Below are 26,343 nucleotides of genomic sequence, written 5' to 3'. Positions count from 1 at the left end.
TTCAAACACATATTTGTGTTTTGTTTCTTCTGAGACGGTCAGCCATAATAATCACTCCATGCGCTTCGAATAACATGAGAAACTGAGACTGACTCACTGTTTCCCATTTCATTAGCTCAGGACAGGATGCAGATCCTATAAACACATTCCGTGTGAGGCTTTACATGACATGAAGTTCCTTGCTCTAAGTTTGCAAACCTACTGTTTTTCATATCCCTGGAATAACTGTTTATGGTCTCTCTCTTCCAGCTCTTCTGACTGCCCATATCTAAGCATGAAATATGACTTAGGACTGCAGTAACTTTTCCCTTTGTAACTTACTTCTCTCAGCCACAGTAGTCCTGCTTAAGCTTCCCTCTGACTAACAAAATCAAATATGTGCCCATCAATAGGTCACCAATAGTGAAAGAATGGACCTTGGATGGTGCCCTTGGAAGGACCTTGGCTGTTAAGCTGCTCATTGCAGCTCCATTTCTACAAATATGGGCCCGAGTTACACCTACTGCAAGTGAATAAACATTGAGCCACATCCTTCAAGCATGTGTTGAGTCCCCGTGGTGAATCAGTAGAGCTCCAGGTGTGTAAGAGTGGGAAAGGCATGTAGTAGGAGAGAGCAGGAAAAACACGCTCTGTGGTAACGGATATTGTTACAGAGTCTGTTGGTAGAGCAAATAAACAATCCTCTGAGAGCCAGACATGCAGTAGTTCTGTTGGCCTTGAAAAAATCTTTTGTTAAAAAAAAAGCCAACAGACTAAATGTGTTTTTGTCTTTAGTTGCCTACATAAAGGCACTTAGAGATTTAGTGGAATTTTTCACATTAGCAGCTGTCTCTAAATCAAGTGAATGAGATTGAAGCAGTTCCATCCTACAAAAAAAAAGGTGGCCAGCTTGGGATTTTAAGCACCTAAATACATTTATGAGCCTGGTTTTTAATATTTTTAATATTATTTTGTGCAGCAGGATTTGGATACTGACATTTCTAGTCCATGAAATATTCCAATGTTTCCATTAAAAAATTCAGAACAAAATATCTACATTTTAATATGTCCCACAGCACGAATTTTAGAGAAACTTCTACACATAGCCATTAAAATATCTTGGTTTTCTACTGCTAAATTGAAGTTCTTTGAAGTTCTACTCTTATATAAAAATTTTAATATATGTAATGGGCTAAAACCCAAGTACTTTTAAAAACATTTTTAAAATGACAGAAAGCATAGCTAAACAAAATATTCCTGCATTGTTACAATTGCATTTTTCAATGCAAATTTACCCTGTTTAGGGAAGTAAGTATAATGAAATATACAGGTAAATCATAGGTAATTTCTGGTTTTAGCAAATTTCTGTATTTTAGCAAGCGCACCCAATATTGCTTTGGATGTGTTTGCTAAAATACAGATGGAGCAAAACAAAAGAGTTTGAGGTTAGTTTGCTCTTTTTTATCATTCTGCTATAAGAGTTTAAATAACCATCAATGGAAAGGATAGCAAGCATCAGTGATAAAGGCTGAAAAACTTAGTGTGTTTGTTTCTTCACTTTAGTAAAACACCAAAGTCTGTGCATTCTTTATACCTTTTTACTTTTGCGTTTGTAAAGACTTTGACAAATTGACTCTTCACACCCACACTGGAAATTGTCAGCAGCCCACAGCAAGGTATCACTTTGCTGTCCATATTATTACCTGTTTTATGCAGTGGTGCTTCAAAGATATTGAACAATATGTAAAATTTTTACTTTCTCTAAATCTGAAGGGGATTATTTGAACCTCATAGGAAAACCATGCGTGAAAAGGCAGCGTTATGCTCCAAGCAGTGTGAACTAAGAAAGAATATATAAATACAGCCAGAGACCAATAAAACTGTAACTGCAAATCCACTGTGGCTGTAAATGGTTTCCCTTCAATAATGAAATACCACACTGGCAAAAATGAATATATAACTCATGCTACCCCAACCCTTATTGGACTACAAAATAATGGTATTTTAAAACAGAGAGTCCTTTCATTCTCTAGAGTGCTCTTTGGTCATGTTTCAAGTTTTCTTCTGCAGCTAGGAGGGCTAAAATCTTACATGAAAAGATGTAGAAACTGAGTCATACAGTCACTTGTTCTGGGGCTTGAAGTGAAATTCCAGATATCCCAACACTGGCAGTAACACCACTGTTGGCAGGAGTACCAATGACCAAATTTCTCTGTGAAACAAAGCACACTGAAGCTAAGTTTCACAGTTTGAGGAAAGAAAGAAAAACATTTATTCAAGACGGGAAAACTTACTTGCTGATAGGAAAGAAAAAAAATTATTTTCAGTGAACACATAGAAGAATAGTCTTTTGCTGCAAAGATCTCTAGAAGCTTTTGAAACCTTAAATTATTTCTTGTTGAAGAAAAAAAAAAAATGTTTCCATTGATAAGAATTGTGAGAATCTCTTCTGCAGCTCAGATAATCCAAGCCAGAAGCTACAACTCAGCCTTAGCCAGAATTTTTCTTTCAGTGAGTTATTTGAGCTGTCCCTCTTCTGTTCCTATTATTTCTTACATGCATGCTCCTGCTGCTGCCCAAGATTGATCTAGCAGAAGTTAGGTGCCTTTGAAACTAACATGAGTATCTGAGAGGGACATTGTTCTCTCCATGTTCCAGGGAGCAGAAAGTTGTGTTAGGGCTATCTGACGTAGAACCTGAATTGTATGACATAGAGCCAAGAGTCTTTGCCTTGCACTTTCTCTTTCTTTCCCTCCCAACCCCTTGTGTGAGGCTGGGGAGGCTTTTCAATATGAATATGAATGGCTACTGCAGGCTACAATATGAATGGCTACTGCAGGACTACAACACTTTGTGCCCTTCCTGCTTTCAGTGAGGTGCCAGGAACCGCCACAGTCACCATCTTAAGCTGCAGCAACTTCTTGGGGTGCTGCTGTTCACATGAATAGCAAACCATTACTCATTTGGGCACTCAGTTTCTCTGGGTCTCAAAACCCAGGGAAGGGATTGTGTCCTCATACCTTCATGCCTTTTAGATCTTGCAGAGATTTCATTTCAGTCAATAAAATAATATCCCTTTCTGTATCTTCCTTCAGCATTAACATTTCAGGTGGTAGCAATAAAAGGTTAGAGTTCCTCTTATTACATTAGGAACAGTACTAACCTGGGATGAATTCACTCTGTGTTCAGATTTGTCATCTTTATTGAAGACTCTCTGCTGCAGCAGTTATTGCTTTCCTAGCCTGCTCTAACTTGAAGTCCTACATCGGCAGAAAATGAGCATAAAGAGAGAGCACTGGCGCAACTCTCTTGCATAAGCTCTGATGAACTTGGCAGAAGTGTAATTGTGTGGCCCACCACTCTGTGAGTCAAGTTTTTATTTCTGTGGGATCCTTTTCAATAATGCTGAGGACACTGTCCAGCTATGGAGAACTTACATGTCTGCGTCTCTCATGGGTGTGAATACCCAAGACTGTCCAAATGAAGTACCAGAAATTCATTGTCTACCACCAGATTTTTGTTGAGCACCAGCTTCTGTCACCTGCAGAGGATGTGTCAGAGTCTTAAGATGCAGCAATGTAATTTATTGAAACAAAAGTTATGTCAGTCTTCTCCCAATTAACAGGCAATAAAACAAGAGGCCTCAAGTTGTATCAGGGGAGGTTCAGGCGGGATATAAGAAAGATTTAATCACAGAAAGGGTTGTCAAGCATTGGAAAAGGCTGCCCAGGGAAGCAGTTGATTCATCATCTCTGGAGATGATGAATCATATTTAAAATAGGTGTAGATGTAGCACTTTGGGACAGGGTTTAGTGGTGACCTTGGCAATGTGGTTAGTGGTTGGGTGCAATGATCTTAAAGGTCTTTTCCAGCCTAAACAATTCTATGATTCCACACATAATGCCAAGCTGCTACCATTTTCCTCATCCCATGGATAAAACAGCACTGTGGCTGGAAGCACTGTGGGTTAGCTCTTGGTAGTTCCTGCAGGTGAAGCCATTCCAAAATTTCCCCTTATAGCTAGAAGTAATGAAGAAAATAAATGTTAATTACTGAAATAAGTAGAGTTGACTATTTAATTAGTCAGGCTGTTTATGAGGTCGGTTTTTCCACAGTTTTTCCTGAGAGCTGACAAACAGGGAGAATAGCAAACATACTGCACTTCATTCTCATTATGGTTGAAGGTTGGTGATTAATTGCCATCAGCTGCATTGAATCTTTAAGGGGCAGAGTACAGGACTGTTACAAGATCATGTTTTGATAGCCTTTAACACTAGAGCTCTGCTAAGGTTTCTTCCACAGAAGTTGGAGAAATTGCTGTAAGAAGGAGGGATACCAAAATTTTGCAGTGTCCTGAGGAGGAGAAGAGAGTCTGTGCTGGTTGATCGGACAGCTCAGGTAAGAGTCTTGCTTTGGGGGTCTGCAGTCACAGCCCGTGCCACAGCAAGTACCTAAACAGAAGAATAAAAAACCCTTTCCATTACTAATGGAGCAGATACAGTCAAGGCTAGTTGCAGCTTCTCAAATAAAAATTAAAAAAATAAATTAAAAAAAGGGCCCGTTTTTATGTAAAGGAAAACCCCCCACCCCAACCCTTACTCTGAACAGCCCAGAGCCTCTTGCTGCTGGGGCACCTTGTTGGAGCCACTTCCTCTCCCTATTTTGGTGGGCCTTGCATCCTGTTGGTTGCAGGATGGCAGCTCTCTCAGGGAGGCTCTCTACCTTTAACATGTAGCAGCTGTGATTTTCAGCAGGGCCACTTCACACAGCCCAGTAAAGAGCCAGATGAAGACTCTTGTTGCTTGTTTTGCTCCTCTGTTCCTGGCTATGTTATCCCCCTCTCCCTGGGCTCACTCACTGCTCACAGACATGTGCTTTAAAAGTATCCTGAGCTCCACTATGAAAGCTGGTGATGCATAGCATATTCTAAGGAAAGATTTGCCTCTGTTCAGAAACCTTCCTGCCCTCATGACTGAAGAAGAACAAAATAATGTATTAACAAAAACATGGTTCACTGCCAAAGAAAAGGAGTTCCTGTAAGGACTGAAACAATAAATCTCCTCTGTACTGAACTCCCAGAGGGAGTATGTTGTGTTTCCTCCTGTTCTTTATCAAAGTCCCCAAAATAAGCAGGAATGGGCAGTGACCAGGCACAGTCACCACACACCTTTTTCCATGGAGTAATTAAGGCCTGCCCCAGAGTGAGAGAGCACTCCCTGCCCAGCTGCACAAGGGAGAGCTGACAGCACTACCACCAAGCATGAAGCTCCTGGGGACTGCTTGCTTTTTCCTTGCTGTACTCTGTGTTTGCACTGTAGGAGGTAAGTTCTTTGGCTTTTTTGGATAGACTTGTCACATCTCTCAAGTGGTTTGTGAACAAAAGCTGAGCTGTCAGTCGCTGGGTGCTTTTTCTTCATTTCTACTGCAGTGATTGAAAGACTGTGTGTTGGAGGAGAAGGTACTAACTGGCAGCTGAGTTATATGTGTTCTGTGAAAAACTTTCCTGCCATTGTATTTTTCTGACAGCTTTCTTTCTAGGTGTCATGAAGCTTCTAAATCTGAGAGGAGTCAAAAGCAGAGGTGTATTTACAAAAGTTTGCAGTTCTGTTTTTCTTCTACATGTTAAACCATTTTTTGCAAAGATGGCTTTAAGGGGACAATTGAAATGCCTGAAAGGTTTTGCTCTTGCAAATTAGATCCATCCTGATAGATTTCCCTGGCACTATGCCAGCAATATGTTTGGCCAAGAATGTCTCTAAGAAATTATTTTAGTTTTGGCCCCAAAGATATAGGGGCTTACAACATTTGTCAAGTGTCAGATAATGAGGGGTGCAAGCCTAGGGGTCATGTTGGTTATTGTGTGCAGTATTTTTTAGATATGGTTCTTAAATGCACAGATTTAATACAACTTTTGCTGTTCAGGTGGTCACTGAACTGATGTTTTCATTATTCTTCAGTATGAAAGACCATGCTTTTAAAATGGAATTAACTAGTAAAACCTGAAAAGGTGAAAGAACCTGCAAAAAGAGCCAGAATCTATAATCACCTTTGTCAAAAGATACATTTGAAGTAAAATCTGTCTTTTATCTGTACTTTCATTTCCCATCTCTCTGGGCTACAACTTACACAAATGCCTATAGATTGCCTTAAAAGGATGCAATAACCAGAATTTAAAAATTTGATAACACTAGATTACCTGATCTAAATGAAGTTAATCAACTTTTATGCTTGGGGAGCAGAAAGCTCAGGTTCTGTGTTGAAATCTAGTATTTTGTGGTGTATCTTATGCTGTTGCTTGGGCTCGTTGCTGTTAGGAAAACAAATCAATAAAGGAGATTAAAAATAAGCCTGTGCCACAGAAAGAACTGCTTTTAAAGTTATGTTAAGTAAGTACAAGCCCCAAAAGTCTGTGTTGAGGTACTATTTATTCTCTGTCTGCTACTCCTTGTAAAAATAGTCTTCCTGTCATTGTCAAAGCTTTAATTTCACAATTTCTGAAAAGCAAAGTGGAGTTGCATCAAAAAGAGCATATTTAACACAACAGTCCATAAATCTTACCAGAAAGCAACATGCAAAGGTGGGAGGAATCCTGCTAATTTTGTACAGTTCTTTCTTTAGAAAGGATTTTTCCTCCTCTGCATGATATGAACATGGCAGAACCGATGACAGTGAATAAGCAGATTTTATATATGATACATTTGTTCTGAACAATTTTGGTTCTGTAAAAACAGAAAAAAATATTTTTTAACACTTAATTGCAAGGTAGATGTGGTAGTGAAATTCTGTTGGCAAATTCACATTAGAAAGTTAAGAAAATTTATGGGACTATTTGGAGTATATATTTTCTTACCTTGTGAAAGTTAAATTATATGCTCCGGTTGAGCTTGCTTCAGGCAGCCCCATGTTAAGACAGAAGTGGTTTTATTGTCTGTTGTGCAAAGCTGGACCAAAGTATTCTGATTTCCATTTTTTGTGATCTCTAAAATGTTCTGGTCATCTGGACTGTAACAGCAGACTTATGATCTGGGAAGTGATGGTGAGGAGACTCACACCATTCTCCATTTTTTGAGCACTGGAGACAGCAACAAAACTTTCCTCCAGCTGATTTTAGTATTTTTAAATGATAATAAATAATAATATAATTATTATATATAATCTAATTTTTAGAGAAGGTCAAATCACACCCCAGTGTTTTAATACTCCCTCCCCCCGGTTTTGGAGTAGCTTGCTTTCAAAGCTCACCAAGACAAATGTATGGGCTTCCAACTTTTTTGTGTGCTACACAGAAGATGTTTGTCTGTGTATTTTTTGTATATCATACTGAAGTGGACTAGGACATTTCCACTGTGGTTAGTAAAGCACATACTCCTGTGGGGCTTTTAAATTTCATCCTTTTTCTTCAGCTGTATGCTCCTCATGGTTTTCTATGCAATTTTCTATCTTGTCTTGGGATCTTTCATCCTCAAAAGCCCATAATGTTTTGGTGGAGTCTGCCCTCTGTCAGCACACTTCTAGAGGCTCAGTTAGACACAGATGTGGGGGCTGATAGACCCCTGACAACTTGTTCCTCCTACCTAGACTTCTCTCAACCCTCTGGGAGTTAAATCACATGCTTAGAACAGGAGTTCCTTCATGCTCATCTCAAGGTGTTCAGTTCTCCTGGCATATTGCCCTTTATTCTTACCTGCTCCAAAATGTATCTCGAATTAAAATGCTTTCTAGGTTGGTTCATAGCATTTTCAGCTTTAAACAGGCAGCACTGGGATGTGTCAAAAAATACAATGTCAAATTATAGTAATCAAATACGAATGCTCTTGAGTCTGCCTTAGGATGTAATTACTTTAAAAATGTGTAAAGGTGAACTTGTTTCCTTCTAAAAGATGAGAGGAGAAGCCTTGGCATGTGCTTATAATGTAAGTGCTTAGATGCTGCATTTTCTTGTGCCTTGGTCTTGGAATACAGAGTGGCTGTGGCTGCCCAGCACAGCAAACATCCACACAGTGCTGGTAGCACAGCACTGCATCCTTCTCGCTGAGACACCCAGGCTGGCTTCTTGCAGAAGTGGTGGCAGAGGGCAGTGGGCTGTGCTCCTCCTGGCATGGGGCTGGACGTGTCCAGGTTGTGCAGCTGAGCAGAGGGGCTGGAATGAATCACCTTGTGTTGGACACGTCCAGGGGTGGGGTGTGAACTCCCTACTGCTGACCGCTGTTGACAGCCTGAAGTAGCTTTATCCGAGTGCTCTGTCCATGTTGATGGCACTACAAAGAAACAAGGGTGTTTTTATTGTTTGAAAGGTAGGAGCAAATCTTGGCATTTAGTGTTTGGGCCAAATGCCCCTTAAGTAATTTGGAGCTGCTCCATTTCACTGTGGATCAGCCTTAAAATATGAGTTTCCCAGCCCCCTTCCTCATTATGGGGATGCTGTGTAGCATGCCAAACCTACAGCACAGCTGATTAATCCCAACTCCCAGGCTAATAGCTTGAGAAAAGTTCCACTAAGCCAGGACTCCTGTAGTTACTAAACACATTTGCTGCTGTCTGAATGCTGCTCTTGTTGATGTAAATTAGAGGAGATGGATAGCCTTTTCCTTTTCCACCTTCTGTGCTCTCCGCTCACAAGCCCTCAAGTATTTTAAAAATTAATTTTTAAAATTAAATACTAACTAAACAGTTTTGAGCAGTGGAAGCTTTTGAGAATGGTCTCACCTCACTCTGGGTTATTATTCATGTTTGTTCTCTGGACAACCAGCAAGGCACAGACGGTCAAAGTTGGATCATTGTCTCATTTCTGAAAATTTGAGAAATGTGAATAGGCTTTAGATATGACTTTCTTACACCTTTAACTTGCTTGAACCAAAACTTTGAATGTCTTCAGAATTTGCCTGTTGTGAAAAAAAAAAAAGAATTGTATTTGGTGTTTTCACTGTTTCTAGCATTTGCCAAGATTAGCTTTGTGAAAAATCAAATTATAGTGCTGGAGCTTATGATAGCCTTTAATGGAATATTGAATTTTTATTTTTCCTGTGCAGATTTTTTTTGGTTTTTTTTTCCCTGCTGCCACATTCCCTTCATTCATTAGATCCTTTGCATATTGGGGCAGCTTTTGACTAATGGAGTTTAAAGGTGTATTTTTTTACTGGACAGAAGAAAACGGCATGTTGTATCACCAAAACTGGAAGCAAGTTTACTGCATTTACAGAGGATAGAAGCAGATGGCTTGATACCTGCTTGGTTATGATTTACAGCCAAAATAAATGGAAACTGAGCATGAAGGGCAAGTTGCCTACAGCATTCAGCTCCAAACCTGGGAATACATAATGCTGTATAACTTGCCCAAAAATTGGTTGTCTTTTCTGAAAATTTACCAGAATGTTTTCTCTTTTCTTTAGCTGACTCCTTTTGTCTGTGTTCAAACCTAGAGTTCTTTTTAATCTTCACTAGTTTATAAATTAGGAAAAAAGATGTACTGAGGTTTGGTTTGGTTTTGTGATGTTTTTTTAAAGTACTTCAAATTTGGACTCAGATTGTTTATACATCTGAGTCCTGTGTGGAAAAACCTGCTAAAGTACTTGAACTTTTTTTTTTTTTTTTTGGGTACTGTAATTTGTACTGCAAAAGTAAAAATTGAAAATAATCTTTAAGAATCTCTTCACTTTGGGGTGGGAGTACTTTTAACTGGTACTATTTAATAGCCAGACTAAGTTCAACATGTAAAATCAGTAAAATCTCATGGATTTTATTTATGGCACTTATGGAGGGGGCAGGGTGGGGGGAGAGGGTGGTGTTGTTTGTAATTTTTGCTGCAGCAGCTCAAGGAAGACTCATTAATGGTTTTATTTTGCAATTCCGTAAACAGAGAGACAAAGCTGGATTTGTGTGTAGCAGGTGTTATTTCCAAATACAAGTCAAGAGTTAAATACCTGGCTTCTTTGGAAGAAAAAAACCTACATTTGATTTCAACTAGCACTCTAAAAATGGGTTTCTCTATTAAAATAGGTCTCCCTTTAAAACAGAAGAGTCAAACCCCTGATTTCTACCACTTCCTGCCCTGCAAGTCACTGTCATTGTTCCAGCAGCTGACATATCAGGTAGCAATACCTTGGCACTCCTCTTGTGAAAATGGATCCTTGGATGCCCTAACAGTGGCATGTGGTATCAGCCAGACCTCCCTGCCACAGGAAAAGGGGTTTAACACAATTTCATATGATCTTATCTCCACACTCTGCCTTCTGGCCCTACTGCCCCATGAGAGAAGACTGAGCTGGTGATCACTTGCTGATATGATGACTTGGAGTAAAATTCAGCAAGTGTGATGTGCTGGGGTGTTGTAGGAAGGGGTGGGAAGCCCTCTGCTGCCACCCACACATGTATTAGAGGCTGGTCTGGAAGGGTCCAAATTAATTTCTAAATACTTTTTTTCTCAGCAGTCAGAGTAGCCAAGAACCCCTTTCAGGCCAGACTAACTAGCTGATTATGTTTCCAAAGGTTATGTTTCAAACTAGGAGCAGGGCAAGGATTTTCTGACTGCTTTGATGTGGAAGGTGGATACTTGCCTTTGGCACAAGGCAAATTCTATACTGTTTATCAGTAGATCAGTAGAGTAGTTTTACAACAATTTTGAATCCTTTCTATCCTTTTTTTTTTATGGCAGTAACGTGCTTCTGGGTGTTAGCTGCTGTTGTAGATAGCAATGCATCTCAGGTTTCTGAAACCACAGAGCAGGTGGCACATAATTTTGTGTCACAATTATCTGCTGTAACCATTCTGCCTTGTCTAATCACTCTGACAAAATAATGTGTTTTGCTGGGATGGGAGCACTACAGCAGCCTTTCTGTCTGAAGATTTCTACAAGATAAGAAATCATTCTAAAAAGCATGTCCAGTTTGTCTTAATGGTGTGACTTCTCAGTGTGGTACTTGGTTTGAGGAGTGCCAGTGTAACTTTAGGGTTAAATCAGTTAACATAATGATATTAATGAGGTGTTTGTTCTTCCTCCAGATTTCTTCTTTCATAATCTTTAGCAGGAGATTAATGTTGGTTTTGGGCTTGAGAAATTCAGCTATTGAAGCAACAACTGATAAGAATGGCAAAAGCTTTGGATTTTAGCTGATCTGAGGAAAACAGTGACAGGAGATTTTCTAACCTTCCTGGCCAATTAGCATTATTTTCCTCTATAAAATACTTATTTGTTGAGGTGTTTTTCCACTGCATATTAGTTACATGAAGTGATCAGAACCCCATATATTCCTTAATTTTTTACTACTTTTCCTACTTTTTCTCATGCTTAACATTGTGTCTAAGGTTTTATTTGAAAGACCTTCTAAACACTATTATATAGTTTTGTCTACCCATTGTGAGAGCTTGAAATCATCTTTCCTAGACAGATGAATTACTCCTCCTCATCTCAGCATGGGTTATATATCACAACAATATAGATTATGTAAATATAGGTATTTGTAAACTCATTTATTATAGAAGCAAAAATATCACCAAATATTTCTATATAAAATGACAAAAATAGGTGATTATTACTCTGCAAAGAAATGTATAATTCAAATCCTTTCCACCCAAATTCCAGGTCTCATGTCCAGTAGAGAGGGGCAGCTTTTGATATGATACATGGCAAATGCTTCCATGGCCATTCAAAGTCAAAAAAAGCAATAATTTGGGGGTTTTCTTTACCCAGGAATTCTAGACACTCTGAAACTCCTGCCAGGTTGTCAAACCTCATCTACCCCTAACTCCTACAGACGCTCATGAAGTCAGAAATGTGTGGTGTATTGAAGGAAGTGTTTGGGACCAGTGTGCAATTCCACTGTTGTTACTCATTCTTGCAAAGGACTGTTAAAACTTCTTTCTGAAAACTACTAAATTCTTGAATTATGGAGCTTTCTGGACATCCTACAGAGTCCAGATGGAGTCTGGACATCCTCTGTTTTGACTCAGATCACATAACCCTTGGAAGTTGTAGCTGCACCAAAGGCTGGCTGCCCAGAAAGGCTCTTCTAGCAGAGCAATTTTAGATTCTCTTTAGGAAGGTTTGTTTCTTATAACAGTAGTTTATAAATATATTTGCTGTCATTCAGAAGATAGCAAATGTATTTAAGAAACTGTTGGGCTTGCAACAACTCACTAGTTTCCAACATGCCAACAAGAACAAATAAAAGGACTTACTCAAGATCTATGCCGAATAACCCAGTCCCTAAAATGTGCAAGGGAAGGACACAGCACACGTATTAGAGGCAAAAAAAACCTCCCAGTGCACGGCAGTTTTTTGGTTCTCTGCACATTTTTTTCCTGTCTAGTTCAAATGGCTCTAGAGGATTCTACTTTTGCAAGCCATTTTTTGGCTTTTCTACTACTTTTGCAAGCCATTCCCAGTGCTAATGGAGTCACGTAGCTGACATGTCTTAATGCTCTTGAATTTAGGTGAACTAGTGCACAATTTATCTTAATGGCTTTGAGATGCTTTCTTGTAGTGCACTGTCTGCTTCTTCCCTAATTGCTTTCACCTTGCATTTCCAAGAGCTGGCAGAAATTACTGTTTCCAGATGCAAAATGGAAAGTGGGGATTGATCATTCATGGGAGGAAAGGTTGAAGAAGAGCAGAAAAGTTTGTGTAGGAATGGAACAGCTAATTCATAGTTGTAATTGTCTTGGGAATACAATTGCACTATTTGCCAATAAAAGTACGAGGGATGTCTATAGCTGTTTAACAGCATGATGGGATCAGCTCCCAGCTCACCACGGCTTCCCAGTGCACTGACTGGGAGCTGGGATTTTGACAGGCCTGAGCATCCTGAATGTGGGCCACTCTTCCCCTAGGAAGCTGTTTTTCAGTGGGAGCCAGCGTGGCTAATGCAGCAGTTCCCACCGCTCTTTGGTAGGAGAAGTCCTCAGTGCTGACACTCTGTTTCAAGTGCTCTTTGTAGTAACAATTTTGTTTTGAAATGGGAATACTTCGTTACATAAAGCTTGTAAGAAGAGTTTCAGTTTTGCATCTGACCTTAGCAGTTGTATCAGATTGGTAGAAATTCAGAACAACATGAGTTATTATCAGCTTGGCAAGATAGAGATGGGCAAGAGGAGGTCTTCATCAGCTGTATGTGCCAATTAGAGCAATGAGATATTTTTGAAGTATATCCTTCATCCTTGCCTATAAAGTAACTCCAGTGAGGCTGTACTGCACTCAGGGCTTGCAAAGCCCATTTGGGGCCTTCCCTTTGGGATATTCTGTACCATTTAACCTTTGTTCCAGGCAGTGTGGAAAAGATGAAGAGAGTCTCAACGGACCATTGAGCGTGGAATTACATTAATTATAGAAGCAATTTACAGTGTTTCCACAGAGTTTTCGGACAGGAACTGCTTTTTGATGTTCCAGGGGCTTTCAGAGCTTTGTCAGGAACAGAGTGGCATGGGCGGGTGTGGCTAAAATGGGTGTCTAGGCTGATCCCGGATGTTCTAAAAATAAATACATCATAGTAGACACTGCAGTGACCCTTTCCTGAATTATACAATTAGTCATGCTGCTGGAGATGCACTTGGGTCACAAACATAGCACAGAGCTACATGACTTTCCTAACTTCTGCAGCACATTGAAAAGGAGAGCTGCTGATTGACCCAGGCTCAGCTTCCGCTCTGGCTGGTTTGTATCTGCCCTACCCAAACGTGCTCTTTCGGGGGAAACAAAAATAGACTTGCCAATAGCATGTTAAGGAAAAAGCATTGTAAGCATTACAATTTTCTCTCTGCCTTCTGCGTGGGGGTGACATGCACCAACACTTATTCCTTCCTGTTGCAAGGAAAGGGGCTCTCCTTTATTTCTGTTTCTTCTGCTCAGCAGTGCACAATATGTATAAAGCTTTCTATATAAAATTACACCCTCTAAGGACATTTTTCAAATTTATTTAGCTTGACTAACACAAGACGGGGGGGGGGGGGGGCGTGGCAGTTCATTTTCTGTACTATAATATAGTCCTTAGAAACTCCTACCTTTTATCTTACACGTGGACAAACAAATATATCACAATCAAAGGTGGCAATCTGGTGGTTTAAATAGCTTTAAAGGGTTTAATTAAAACCTATTAAATACTTTTAACAGGTTGAAATAAAGGGAAGTGCAGAGCTTGGAGACTTCATTCAAGGAAGGCAGAAGTGCTGATGAGCATGCTGAGCACATTTATTGTTCTGTGGAGTGCAAACAATGTACTGATCCCTCTGTAGTACACAGTAATAGAGATATCCACCAACCTTCATGTGAGCAGAAGGCACACTGAGAAAACTTGTGATTAAAAGCCTTTCGTAGGGAATTTGCTTTCTTCTAAGGCAGTAAAGAAATCCCTTAAAACTGGCTGTTTAAGTGCCCAGATTTCTATGTCCACACATGCAGAGAGGCAAATCATGCTGTGCTTGGGTTGTTTCAAATACTCAGTAACACAGGGGCACTCATCCAACATTTCTCATTAATGTTTTGAGGAGGGGAGCCCTCACCAACCTACAGCCACGTTGGCTGAGGCTGGTCCTTGGCGTCTGCCTTGTCAATATTTCTCTGTGCAGCAGGTCCCTGAGCAGGAGCTGTTTGCTGGGTGCTGTGAACAGGCTTTGTGGGAGCCTTTTGCCTGGGGATTGGTGATTGCCAGGAGCTCTGTGCTAGTGCTTAGTGTTGGGACATGCTAGCCCCATGCCTGGGTGAGCAGGAGGAGCTCTGGGGCAGTGCTGGCACCAAATCTGCATTTCCTGCCTTCTCTCTGTTCCCTGTTGGAAAAATTGTGGTAGCTACCTCCCTTTCCTTCCTTCCTTCCCTCAGCTCTTGCTGCCAGCTGCCTCCAGCCCACCCAGTTTATGTTTCCTCTGCAGAAACCAAATCCCACATTGCCCCACTTGCTGCTGCCCATTCCCATGCAATGCAGGAGGAGCCCTGTCCCTGTCTCCTTTTCCAGCTACGGGGCTTTACATTTATGCTCTCCCTTCCCTAATATCCACCTCTTTCAGCTGTTTTCAGGTGCTTTTGCCCTTTGTGGGGAGAATGTTACGTGTCTCTGGCCCAGTAACTTCTCCCTGCCTTTGTGTCCTCCCCTAAGCTCATGCCTGTAAGTTGTCCCCACTCCTGTGCAGCAGGCTGTCTCTGTCACGTGCCTGCAAACCAGGACCAGCAGCTACAGAGAAGAAGTAGAAAGTTGACCTTAAGTGTAAAATCTCCCCACACAGGATTTGTATTGTTTGTTTTTAGTTTGTTGTTGAAGACAGACGTGACTGGAAGGAAGGTAACAGCTTGGCAAACCGGAGGTGGTTTCCCACCTCCCTAGGCAGCGGGAATCACAGGCTTCCAGCTGGTTGGCATCAGGCAGCAAAGGATGTGGCCTTTCTCCCTGCCTTATGGTTTTAGCATTCCCTGTAGTATCTAAATACACCTCACAGGGATTCACCTTAAACATGGCCAGTGTAACTTTGTTCAGGGTCTGCGTTGTCCTTCCAGCTGCCAATGTGAGAATTTCACAGCGGAGAAAATCCTGAGGTGCAAAATGCCTTATGTTGCAGGAGGCTGTGTTAAGAGCTCTTGCAGCAGTGCAAAACCATTGTGAGACCAGGCTGGAAAAAGACTGTGCAATTCTGGCTTTTGGTGATAGTGAAGTGGCCGTAACCAGCATGGGGCTGTTACAGGGGACACAGCTTTCCTTTCACAGGGGCTGTCACAGCCTGAGTGGTTGTGTGCAGGTCCTGTTACAGGCACATCTGAATGAGGGTGTGAGGCATGCCACACTTTGGGTATTGCTTTGCATACTAAAGAAATATGAAAGCACAAAGTTTGTGGGGTTTTTTGAGTTTGCTTCAAATTCATGAATTTTACAAATGGCTTTGTTTAATTTAATATCCTTCTGTACACTTATCTGCTGAGTCAGCTGCTATCAGCTTTGGTCGTTCACAGGATTACATCAGACCCTTGGTTCCCATTTAAAATCTAGTTTATGTGATTATAGAAGGAAAATCTTAAGTAGGAGTCCTTAAGGATGAAATGCTAGAAACTATTAAATACTAGAAACAGTATTATTGCTGTAAGATTAGTTCTTTCAGAAAAAATATCTGGGGGGGTTATTCCCTTTTTTCTAAAAAATTATTTCTGGAGTATTTAATTAATGGAGTTTTTTTTATTTTATTTTTGATCCTTGAACAGCAAGAAAGGAGTTGATGGTTCCAAACAGTGCTGTTAAACTTGCACTTAAACCTCTTCTGTTAGTACATCTGTATTTTTGTTCTTTGGATAGTGTATGAACCTTTACACAAAATGCACTACAAAAGAAAAAATAAATTTATCGCAAGGTTTAGGGTAAATAGTCATGCACTGGAAAGAAAGACAAATGAGTAGTGAAAACAGAAATAGGAGAAGTGCAAGGACTGTACTGGGCCTGGAGAAAGATCAGATAAGAGGATGTAGAGATGAAGCAGCATTAAATGAAAGAGAAAACGTAACAGACAACAGAGCTCCAAGGTAAGAGTAAACAAGTTGTTTACTTGGTGTCAGGCAGCAGCTATTTCTTGGGACCTCTGAGTTCCCAGATCAGTACCAGATTTTCTACAAGGACAGCTATCACTTTCTTGAAAAAGGACTTTTTTTTTTTTATAATGAACTATACAGTCTTTACTTGGGTACTACTGGAACAGTGGTTAGGTTACAGGAGCCTCTTTCATGGTCATGGGGGCTGGCAGAATTATCATGGGCTAGAAAGAGATCACTATTTATTCCTGATGGTGTGGAAAAACAGAAATCATAAAAGCAACTTTGTGATCTCCATTACTTGTATGTAGTTGCAAAGGCCACTCAAAAACCCCATAATATAAGATCCTGAAAGAGAGTAGGTTTAGATCAGATATTAGGAAGAATTTTTTACTAGAATTAGAGTAGAATTAGTTAGGGTGGTGAGGTACTGGAACAGGTTGCCTGGGGAAGCTGTGGATGCATTTTCCCTGGAAGTGTTCAAGACCAGATCAGATGAGCTCTGAGCAAACTGGTCTAGTGGAAGATGTCTCTGCCAACAGCAGGGATTGGACCTAGATGATCTTTAAGATCCCTTCCAACCCAAAACATTCTGTGATTCTATGATAATACATAATAGACAAACATAATATAAACACCTGTAAATTTTGCTTTATAACCTTGAAGAAAGGAATTATCATGTGCAGGTTTCCTCAGGACACCTCTTTGGTAATTGTTCCCAGGTAGAGCCTATAGAACATTGGTCAGGTTTTGAGTGGGAATATATCACATCCTGACCCGCAAAATGGTGAAAACACCAGCTGCTGGCTGTTACACCAAGAGTTTGACACAGGCACTGAAACACCTGCAGAGTTTATAGTCCAAATTTCCCTTGTCATTTTTATCTAGACTCTTGATGATTTTTATTGTTCTCCACTAACTCCCCACCTCCAGGAATCCACATCCTTTTTCACACGCTTCTGAAGCTGGACCAAGTACTTCATCTGAATGAAAGGATTTTAGCCATGTGGTTTTTTCTGTCTAGTGCAATGTCAAGTGAAAGAAATATCAAACAGGCCATTCCACTCGTTATCTGTAACAAGAGTGCCTTTTCCATAAAAATAATTTCTTTTCAAAGTTCGATACTGATGCCAAACCAGCCAGCACTTAAATTTAGTGATTCATGTAATGAATATAATCAATATATATTTTGAACTAACTATTAATCTTTAAACATGTTTTTGCTTTGGCATTGGGTTTTGTGTTATCTGTTTCATGTGGTGTTTTAAACTTTGTGTTTTGTAACCTGTGGTATCCTGTATGGTGTAAACAGATATATAACAGATATAATAACATGCAAACATTCCCTTTTTTATGTCTTGAATATAGCAATAACAGTAATCTAATTAACATGAGGTCAGAACCTGTCTATCTTTCCAGTGTAAAGGTAAAAAGAATAAGAGAGAGAAAAGGTTTTGAGAACTCCAGGCTCAGATCTTAGAGACTGAAGCCGATATCAAAAGCTGCAGTGTGAGGACAACTGTGGCCATCAGACAGTCCTGTCTAAATTTAAGAACTCCTGAATTTAAAAGAAGAAAATAAGTTCAGTGTTTCGCTTCATCCATTTCAAAATCCGATGACCAGTGCTTTCAGTTTAGAACAAATGTATAATTTAAAACCAACCTAGAAAAGACAATAAATAGAAATTCTGTCAACCTGGGAAAAAAAAACCCAAACAAGCCACAACAGTTACTCTCTTTTCAGTTTGGTCTTGTGGCCATTTGTCACATGCTCTTGGATCTTAATTCCTTCATATTCTTCCCTGTGACCCTGTCTTATTGTCTCTAGACCTTTCTACCCTTCTTTTCTTCCTCTCTTGTTATGTTTCTGCCACTGTGGATTTCTTCTTGTCTTATTATCTGCTTTAAGACATGGATTTTTTGTTTGTTTGCTTTGGGGGGGGGGTGTTGTTTGTTTGTTTGTTTGTTTTCTTCTTTTTTTTTTCTTTTTGGATCTTACCACCACCAGCATCCTCTCTTTACTCAGAGCAGTGTTGTGTCTGAGAGCCTTTTAGCTCTGTGTGTGTTCTCCAGACACAAGGTGCTGCATCACGGGTTGCCCATGCTCCTTTAGCTGGGTTTATTGCCAGGAAACACAGCAAATGGCAATGGTTTCTGTATGGAAACAGTGGCTGAGTAGAGTAGATTTTGGCTACTCCTATGCCAGAGTACATCCATGTGCTCTCATATCAAAGGGATCACTGCATTCAATTCTGCTAAAAAAACAGGCGGTTGTAACTTAATTGTCCATCATCTGAGCCTGCAGCCAACCTGACATGAGCAGAAAAATGAAGATTTCTGTCCCTCTTTTTGTCTGTCAGCCATCTCTAATGGTGAAAATTATTTTCTCTGTCATGGTTTTGATCTCTTGCTTTTATCCCCATAGGATTTTCCTTAGTTAGAATTTAACATTGCAAATAAGAGCATAATAAGCCACCAGTTCTATCATATCTTTTAATCAAATAGTTCCCCCCACAATCCTGTCAAGTTTTAAATATTTTTCATTATGTTTTCAACTTATTTTTAAAGTATAGTTAATTATTCACCATTTTAAAAAAACCCAATTAATTCATAAAACTCTATTGTACTCTGTTAATTGAATTTATCTTAGTTTATCTCTAACCTGTGATAAAATCAACAAATAGTGAGTCATAATAAAACTGTGACTTATATTCACTTTTTTTTTTTTTTAGTTTTGAGGAAACCTTGGCCTATCAACATGGTTATTAAATGGAACACCTTTAAAGGATGAATAATCTAAGTATTGCAATGAGCTTCCTACAAAGTCGTGCTGAGTTAAAGTTTTGCGAAGAGTGAGTTTGGGAACGAGCTGATTGGCCAGCTAGTACGTTTAGCTGGCATTACAGACAATGGTAGCTACTGAGAAATGTTAAAACAAAACCATATGAAATGTAGGCACTGTTGAAAAAACATTCTGTTCTAGTGCTGTGGCCTTGTGGTGTGGGGGATTACAGGAGCTTTGTCAGCAGCACATAATGAGAGTGAAGAGATGGAAAAATGCTTGCCGTTAGGGAAACGAGATTGCCTTTAGGTCTCTCTGGATAAAATTTGTTTTCCAAGTTTTTCAAGTGTGGGCTATGAAGCATTACTCTGACTGGGTAACCACATGGCAAGAAAACCTGTGTTTTAATGCAGTGTGCACGAGTCTGTGCATGGTGTGACTGTGTCCACGTGTTCTGGGGAGTAGAGCTGGGGCAGCAGCAGGCCGGCAGGGCACTCATTTAATTTTATATAGGATATACCCATGTCAAACTGGGCCAGCATGTGCTCTGACAAGGCATTATGGAGGCAGCAGCATACCTAGAAAAGATGCCCAAGAAAGTGGGGCTCACTGGGAAGGGTCTGAGACCTGTTAGAAACATGCAGGTGCCAAGAGGACTGATAACACACTGCTTGGAGAGGAATTGTAAGGGCTCATATGGTTAGACCTTGATACATTTCTGCAGAGCCCCTGAAGTTGTATTATGTTGTTTGGGGGATTTTTTCCAGGTTAGATCTGTGGCTCTTGCAGGCTTCGGGTGGTGCTCATGAAATTTTAATCGGAACGCAGTACACTGAGCAAAGGGAACAAAACTGACTGTTCTACCCTGCAGCCAAAAAAAGGAGAGAATGCCAGCAGATATTACCATGAATGGAGTCACACAAGAATACTGACATGCTGTCCTGACTCAGTTTAGCATGTCTGTATTACAGCATGCTAATGCATCCTGACAGGATGTCACGCTTCAAACCTGACAGCACATGGGGATTAGCCTGTGCCATTTTCCTCTCCCATTCAGTTACAGAGTTGATCTATTCCTCCACAAATGTACCCATACTTGTCTCACAGCAGTCTAAAATGGTTGAGAAATGCCTGTTTCTGAATCAGTGCAGCTTTTTCACCCCTTTCAACACCCCCTAACTTCTTTCAATAGAAAAATATGAACACTGCAGCAATAAGACTGAAAATCTTGTTTGAAGCCAAAAGACTTTTTGAGTTATGATATTACCACCTTGCAGCACAGTAAGAAGAGACAGAAATTATTTTGCTTTTTGTTTGTTGAAGTTTCTTTTTTTGATTATTTATTTGTTTTGTAATATTGAAGTGCCACCTACTAATGACGTTTTAAGACTGGCATCATTTATGGCAGTAAAACCCCAATATCTGGAGCACTGCATTGAGGGCAGTGGGAAAAGTCAGTCTTTCAATGTGGTGCTTCTTGAGCCATGTTCTGGGAATTCTCCTCTTCCTCTCACATTTAGGCATCAGGGTGATGCTGAAAAACCCAGAGAGCTCTTACAATTTTGTTACTTCAAGGCAGAGAAGGGCTGCTTACTCCTGTGGCCAGTTATTTTAGTTAATCCTCCACCCTGAAGACTCAGAGCAAACTGTGGTTGTGTTCAAGGAGAGGAGGAGATAGGAAAAACCACTTTAATTGTCTCCATTTCCCCCATCCCAGCTAGTCTGGGAAAAGAGCATGCAGTCCATGGTGGGAGGCAGCAGCAGATGCTTCCCATTAGAGTAGTCAGGGCAAAATGAAGATATTTAGGCTATAGCTTGAAAATGTTCCTAGCAGAGTTATATGATTTGGTTGCTTCTGCTGATAACCTTTTGAACTTGATTTTCCAGGAAGGTCCATGCTGCTCTCTGCTATTATGACTATGTGGTGCTAAATAGATCTGGAAGGTACAGAAGTGATGTGATTCTTTCTGTGTTTCTTTCAGAAAATGGGATTCAAACCACTACTGTCAAGACAGCTGCTTCTGCAGTAACATCAAAAGCTGGTGAGACTTCCAATTTGCTGTTATCTGGTGTTCTGAAGGTCCTGTTGTCTTTCTAGCTTTCAGCTTTTCCAGCTTCTGGGAGAAACCAGCTGAATTATTTCATCCAGGATGATCATAGAGCAATGTATTTCCCTGAATCTCTTATGAAACTCTGTTGCAAAGAAAGGGTTGAAGTATCTTAGTATGGAGACGCTTAATTTGAGCAGGCTGAGCTCTTTGTTTCAGGTGAAAAAAGTTCTCTGAGTTTCTGTGCGCTCAAGGAGTTGTTCAAATGAGATCAGAGATTCATAAATTACCAAAGATTCCCAGTTCAAGAGGACTTAACAGAGAAAATAGATGCTTCAGATGTTAAAAGTCTGTGATCTAGTCTACATCTTTGACTGTCACATTCAGTTCTGTTTATTGTGCAGCTTTGTTATGAAAAATCAATATTGACCATATTTCAATCATGTGAACTCCTTTATTAGTCTGAATATTGAAGACTGCTGCATTTAATAAGTTATACATATGAGAGAAGGAAACATGGACACAGTGTTCTGTTTTTCAATAACTGGGGATACTAATGAATCTGCTGTAGAACTGAAAGCACTGAGATTATGAAGTATACACTTGAAGTGCTAGTAATGGAGGTGAATAAGATGCAACCAGGTGAAATATGTGTATATTATGTTTGTTACAGCAAAGGTTTTGACCTATTCAAATTTTGTTGCAGCTCTTTTATGCAGTTCTCAAAAATTCTAATGTTTATGTCTGTTTAAAAGACACTTCATAAATGTACCTCACAGTGAGTTAACTCTTTGAATGTTTCACTGAAATTTTTCTTGCAGCTTTTTTTCATGGAAGGGAAAGCAGTGTTGGTATTTATGCCACTATGAGAAAAGCTTTAGAAACCCAGTATGAGATTAAAACAAGTTGTGTGTGTGGAACAAGGAGGCCCATTCCTTGAGGCATTGCTATTCCAGGTGAATAGCCAGAAAACTGAGAGCACAGAAAGAAAGTATATTTCAAAAGTTCCAGTGTGAACATTGCATTTAGAAGTACTTGAGTCTTATGAGAGAAAATTACATGGGGTGCAATGATTTATTCCCATTCTTTCACATATGCTATCCATTGAAAATGCCAGAAGAGCTAGTATGTCGGTAGAGATATAGTCAGGTGTTTAGCTGAGCTGACATTAGCACTTCCTGTTTGCATAAGATCACAGAATTGAAAGCTGAGCTCATAAACTGATTGGTTATAGGGTTTTTTAGTCCGGATTCCCTTGCTGCAATTTGGTAAGTCCATTCCTTTGAGCAAGTGCTGGGGGAGTTGCAGTAGGCCATCCGTGCATGGCAAGACAAGGTGATTTAAACCTTGCTATTGCTTTAGTGATGTTTGGGCACCTCTGCTCCCATCTCTCCAAACCAGCAGTGGCTGGGAAGGGATCCCTGCTGCCTGCAGGAGCCCTTTCCCCTCTCCTCAGCCTCCAAGTCTTACTCCTCTTGAGGACAGAACTAGGAGTCACCTTACAAAGGGCACTCAGTTCACCCCAAGGAATATAATTTACTAGAGAATATTATTCATATAATCCACAATGTCCTAAGCTTTACTGTACTCCAAAGAGGAGGGCCTGCTGGGTGCTCCTTTTTCCCCAGAAATCTGGGTCCAGAGGAAGAAGGTCTGGGAAAGCTGCCCAATGAAGAAAACTCAAATGTGTCTCAAAGTGGGCAAACACAGGGAAAAAATGCCCAAAAGGCTAGTGGAGTCTGTTCCCCTTCAGCTCTTTACCTGTGATCTATAAGCTGTGTTCCCATGTGTCACTCTCACTTCTTTATGGGCATTTTACATCCCTCTTCCTGCTAAACAAGTATGCAGCAAAGTGCTGCTCAGAGGGGCAGCACATTGAACCCATCCATCCACACCAGGCTCTGTTCCCCTCACTTCTTCCCTTGGAAGTCAAGCCAAGCACCTCTGTATAATCCCCAAAGATCATGTGCCTCTCCTTTAGGGGCTGGCTGGAAGGTGCAATTGCAGATTGTTCACGGATCAAACCTCCCCTCTGAAACCAACCATACGTACTTTGAATCCTCTTTCAAAATGTGTGGGTAACAAAGCTCTGTGAGGGCCAGCCTTTGAACAGAAATTCACTGCTTTGGAAAGAGAACACAGCTAGAGCAATGTGATGTTTATTTAGGCATGATAAAATAAATCCATAATGATGTGAATGCCTTTCTTGCAGAAGGGGAACCTGTGACTACAACAACTTCACAGACGGCAACATTGGTGGCATCAGTGCTGACAACAGCTACAGTCAGAGCTACACAAGAAACCACCACAAGCAGTAAGTGAAAATCTTCGAGTTAATTGATGTTGTTCTAGTGGTCATTGAGGAAATTAGGCATCAGTGCCTCTTGGTGTGGGAATTTGTTTTACAGGGAGTGTACTCTTTGGTGAAACCTTACAGGTGTGTGCAGGAGCTCCCTGTTGGTCAGGCTTAAAAGCAGCTCCAAGCTGTGCCTTCCCACTGCATTGTCACGGGCTTGTCTGCAGTGGGATGGCACACCTATGGGACAGGGGGTGGCTTTCCCTGTAGTCAATGGGGCCCTGCTTCTGTTGAACTTGAATTTCCATTAAATATGCTTTTGATAATTTAAAATTTGTCTGCTAGCAGGGCAGTAGGTTTATTTTATGAGTGTTTACAAAATCAAGGAAATAAATTGAATGTCCTTCCTGTGTTAGGCCCCACGTCTTCTTCACCTAATGCTACATCACAAACAGCACAAGGTACAACAGAAAAACCACCAACTGTGACTTCAGCAGCAAGTACAAGTCTCAGCACAACAAACAGTAAGTGATGATTTCATTGAACCATTTCTGAATCATTCTATGCTACATTTCTGTAAAACTGCAAAACAGTAAAAGGAGGTCAAAAAGAGTAGTTTGGTGGTTTAGGGAAGCAGAGCTGTTCATCCTATCATATTATATATCTTAAATGAAGCTTGCCCTGGAATCCTCCACAAAGAATATTATACCTTTAATTTGTAATGGAGGTGATCTGAAACCATTACACAGGATGTTCATCTCCCTGTAACTGGGAGAGATGTATTTGGAAGGGTTTTAATTTTTTACTTCATTCTTTGTTTGGGTTTTTTTCAATAAGTATGAAATAAGAAAGAAATTCTTTTATGAGATCAGAATGCTATCAGAACAACATCCCTGTTTTTCTTAATTTTGTATGTGTTAGAACAGTATGCTTATTATGTTTCATTTTATTGCTAGCCATAGTACTGAAAGAGAAGTGATACTAATTACTCTGCATCAATCTAAAGAGATACTTTTATTTCCCATAAATCTTCAGAATAGCATGTGTGTTGGCGTGGAATATCAGATTGGATTTTAGAAAAAAATTACAATAAGGAAAAAAAACTCCACAAAATCAAAAACAAAAAAAAAAAAATCCTAACAAACAAAAAAAACCCCACATAACCCTAACCAAACAATTAAGCCCACATATCCAGCAAGTAGTTGGGTTAATTTTAAATAGTATAATAACATGCTAAAGGAATTCAGTAAGCTTAAGATGAAATTCAGTCTCCCTTGTCTATGATATGCACTGTAAATGTTTGCTCCAGTCTTCTGATGAAACAGAGCTTTGGAACACTCCGTTTTTTTATTTTTAAATGACTAAAAAAATAAAGTCCTCCAGATATTTATCTCAGCAGTCAGCGATACACCAATGTACTCAGAATTGATGTTTACAGCATACTGAACTGTTACAAATTATTAGAATGTGACTTCTCTTCCCTTGGTTTATTTGTCTGAAAAGGTACTCCTGTGAAGCAGTCTGCATGCTTTTTTTGTGCAAATTTTCCTTTAAAGCCACCCCTCATGGACCCAAGCCTGCCAAGCTTCCTGGAGAACTATTCCCCTTTTCACTTCATGGTTTCATTTTCTACTGATGCAGCTTTCCCACTGCGTGTTGTGTAAGGAATAATCTGATTGTCAGCCCAAAATCTTTGGGGTTTTGGATTGGCTTTTAAATGCCACTGTCAATGACTCACAGCACAGAATACACACAACCTGGCCAATGCCCAAGCTGCTCAAAGTGATACCAAAGGCCCCAAAAATCTCTTAAAACTTGCAATTGTGGCACTGCAGGCCTGTCAGAAGCCCACAGCATGGCACATTGCATTATGGATGTAATTCCTGCTCCTTTCAATTTGGCAGAGGTTCCTGGCTCGTGGCTACCAGAGCAGCACAGCCACCTGGAACTAAACCTTGGTGACAGGTAGAGCTCCCAGCAGGGGAAGGAAAGCTAATGAGCAAAGGCGTGCCTGCCAGTGCAGCTTAGCTCCAGCCACTGCTTTGCACTGAAAAACTGCTGCTGGAGGTGTGATGGGCTTGGGCAGGAAGCTTTTCTGCTTCCCTGCCATTCCTCTTGCATTCTCTTCCCACCAGGCAGGGTTCAGTCCCTAGCTGCTTGTGTTGTGGTTTGGTTTTAAAACTCCTCATATTAGCTAAGCCTTCCTCCCCCCTCAAACTTGTGGTAAAAAAAAAAAATGCTTGGTAAATTGACCTAAAAACACAGCTTTCCTTCCTCTCAGTCCCCTTTGTAAGAAAGAAAACTGGCACAGTGTGTCCAGGACATAGGAAATGCTCTGCATTAAAAAAAATTGTATCATCTTTTAATGCAGAAGTAGTACTTGGAAGTATCTGTGTGTGAAAACCAGTTTTAGTGGGTTTTTAAAGATAAAATTGTGGTCTACATTTCAAGAAAATCATAGCCTTGGCTTCAGCAGAAAGGAGTGGGATGGGACACATGGTGCTGGTGCTAGGACAGGGCATGGCACTGGGGCTCTGTGTGTGTGACCAGCCTTGCAGAAAACCCTCAGACCCCCTGGCCACCATCCGACTGCTGGCTACAGCCACCCGTGTCCCCACCCGGCCCGGGCACAGCCGGGTGCCCCTGGCTTCATTCCCTGCATCCTCCCGGCCCCTGCCGCACCCCCGGGGCTGAAGCCAGCGCAGGCACAGCAACACTCCTGCTCTCAGAATGCACAGGAGGGAAAA

The 26,343-nt window shown here is 40.5% G+C and overlaps 1 protein-coding gene and 1 long non-coding RNA gene across 2 annotated transcripts in view; one reads left to right on the top strand and one right to left on the bottom strand.

Annotated features, from left to right (window-relative positions):
• The window catches only part of EMCN (endomucin), a 72,932-nt gene that overhangs the window by 14,788 nt on the left and 31,801 nt on the right, over positions 1 to 26,343 (top strand). The window contains exons 3-5 of the mRNA XM_064419264.1: positions 21,235 to 21,294; positions 23,513 to 23,614; positions 24,013 to 24,120. Coding sequence (XP_064275334.1) covers positions 21,235 to 21,294; positions 23,513 to 23,614; positions 24,013 to 24,120 — 270 coding nt within the window. The remainder of the gene's footprint in view (positions 1 to 21,234; positions 21,295 to 23,512; positions 23,615 to 24,012; positions 24,121 to 26,343) is intronic.
• LOC135299967 (uncharacterized) lies at positions 6,144 to 7,207 on the bottom strand. The gene is made up of 3 exons (XR_010361813.1): positions 6,830 to 7,207; positions 6,538 to 6,698; positions 6,144 to 6,286 (listed from the first exon to the last, which is right to left on the bottom strand). It is a non-coding gene; the product is annotated as an uncharacterized LOC135299967 (long non-coding RNA).

Source organism: Passer domesticus, chromosome 4 (assembly GCF_036417665.1).
Source record: "Passer domesticus isolate bPasDom1 chromosome 4, bPasDom1.hap1, whole genome shotgun sequence".
Taxonomy (NCBI): Eukaryota; Metazoa; Chordata; class Aves; order Passeriformes; family Passeridae; genus Passer; species Passer domesticus.
The sequence above is the reverse complement of the archived record's forward strand: the minus strand, read 5'-3'. Positions and strand labels throughout refer to the sequence as shown.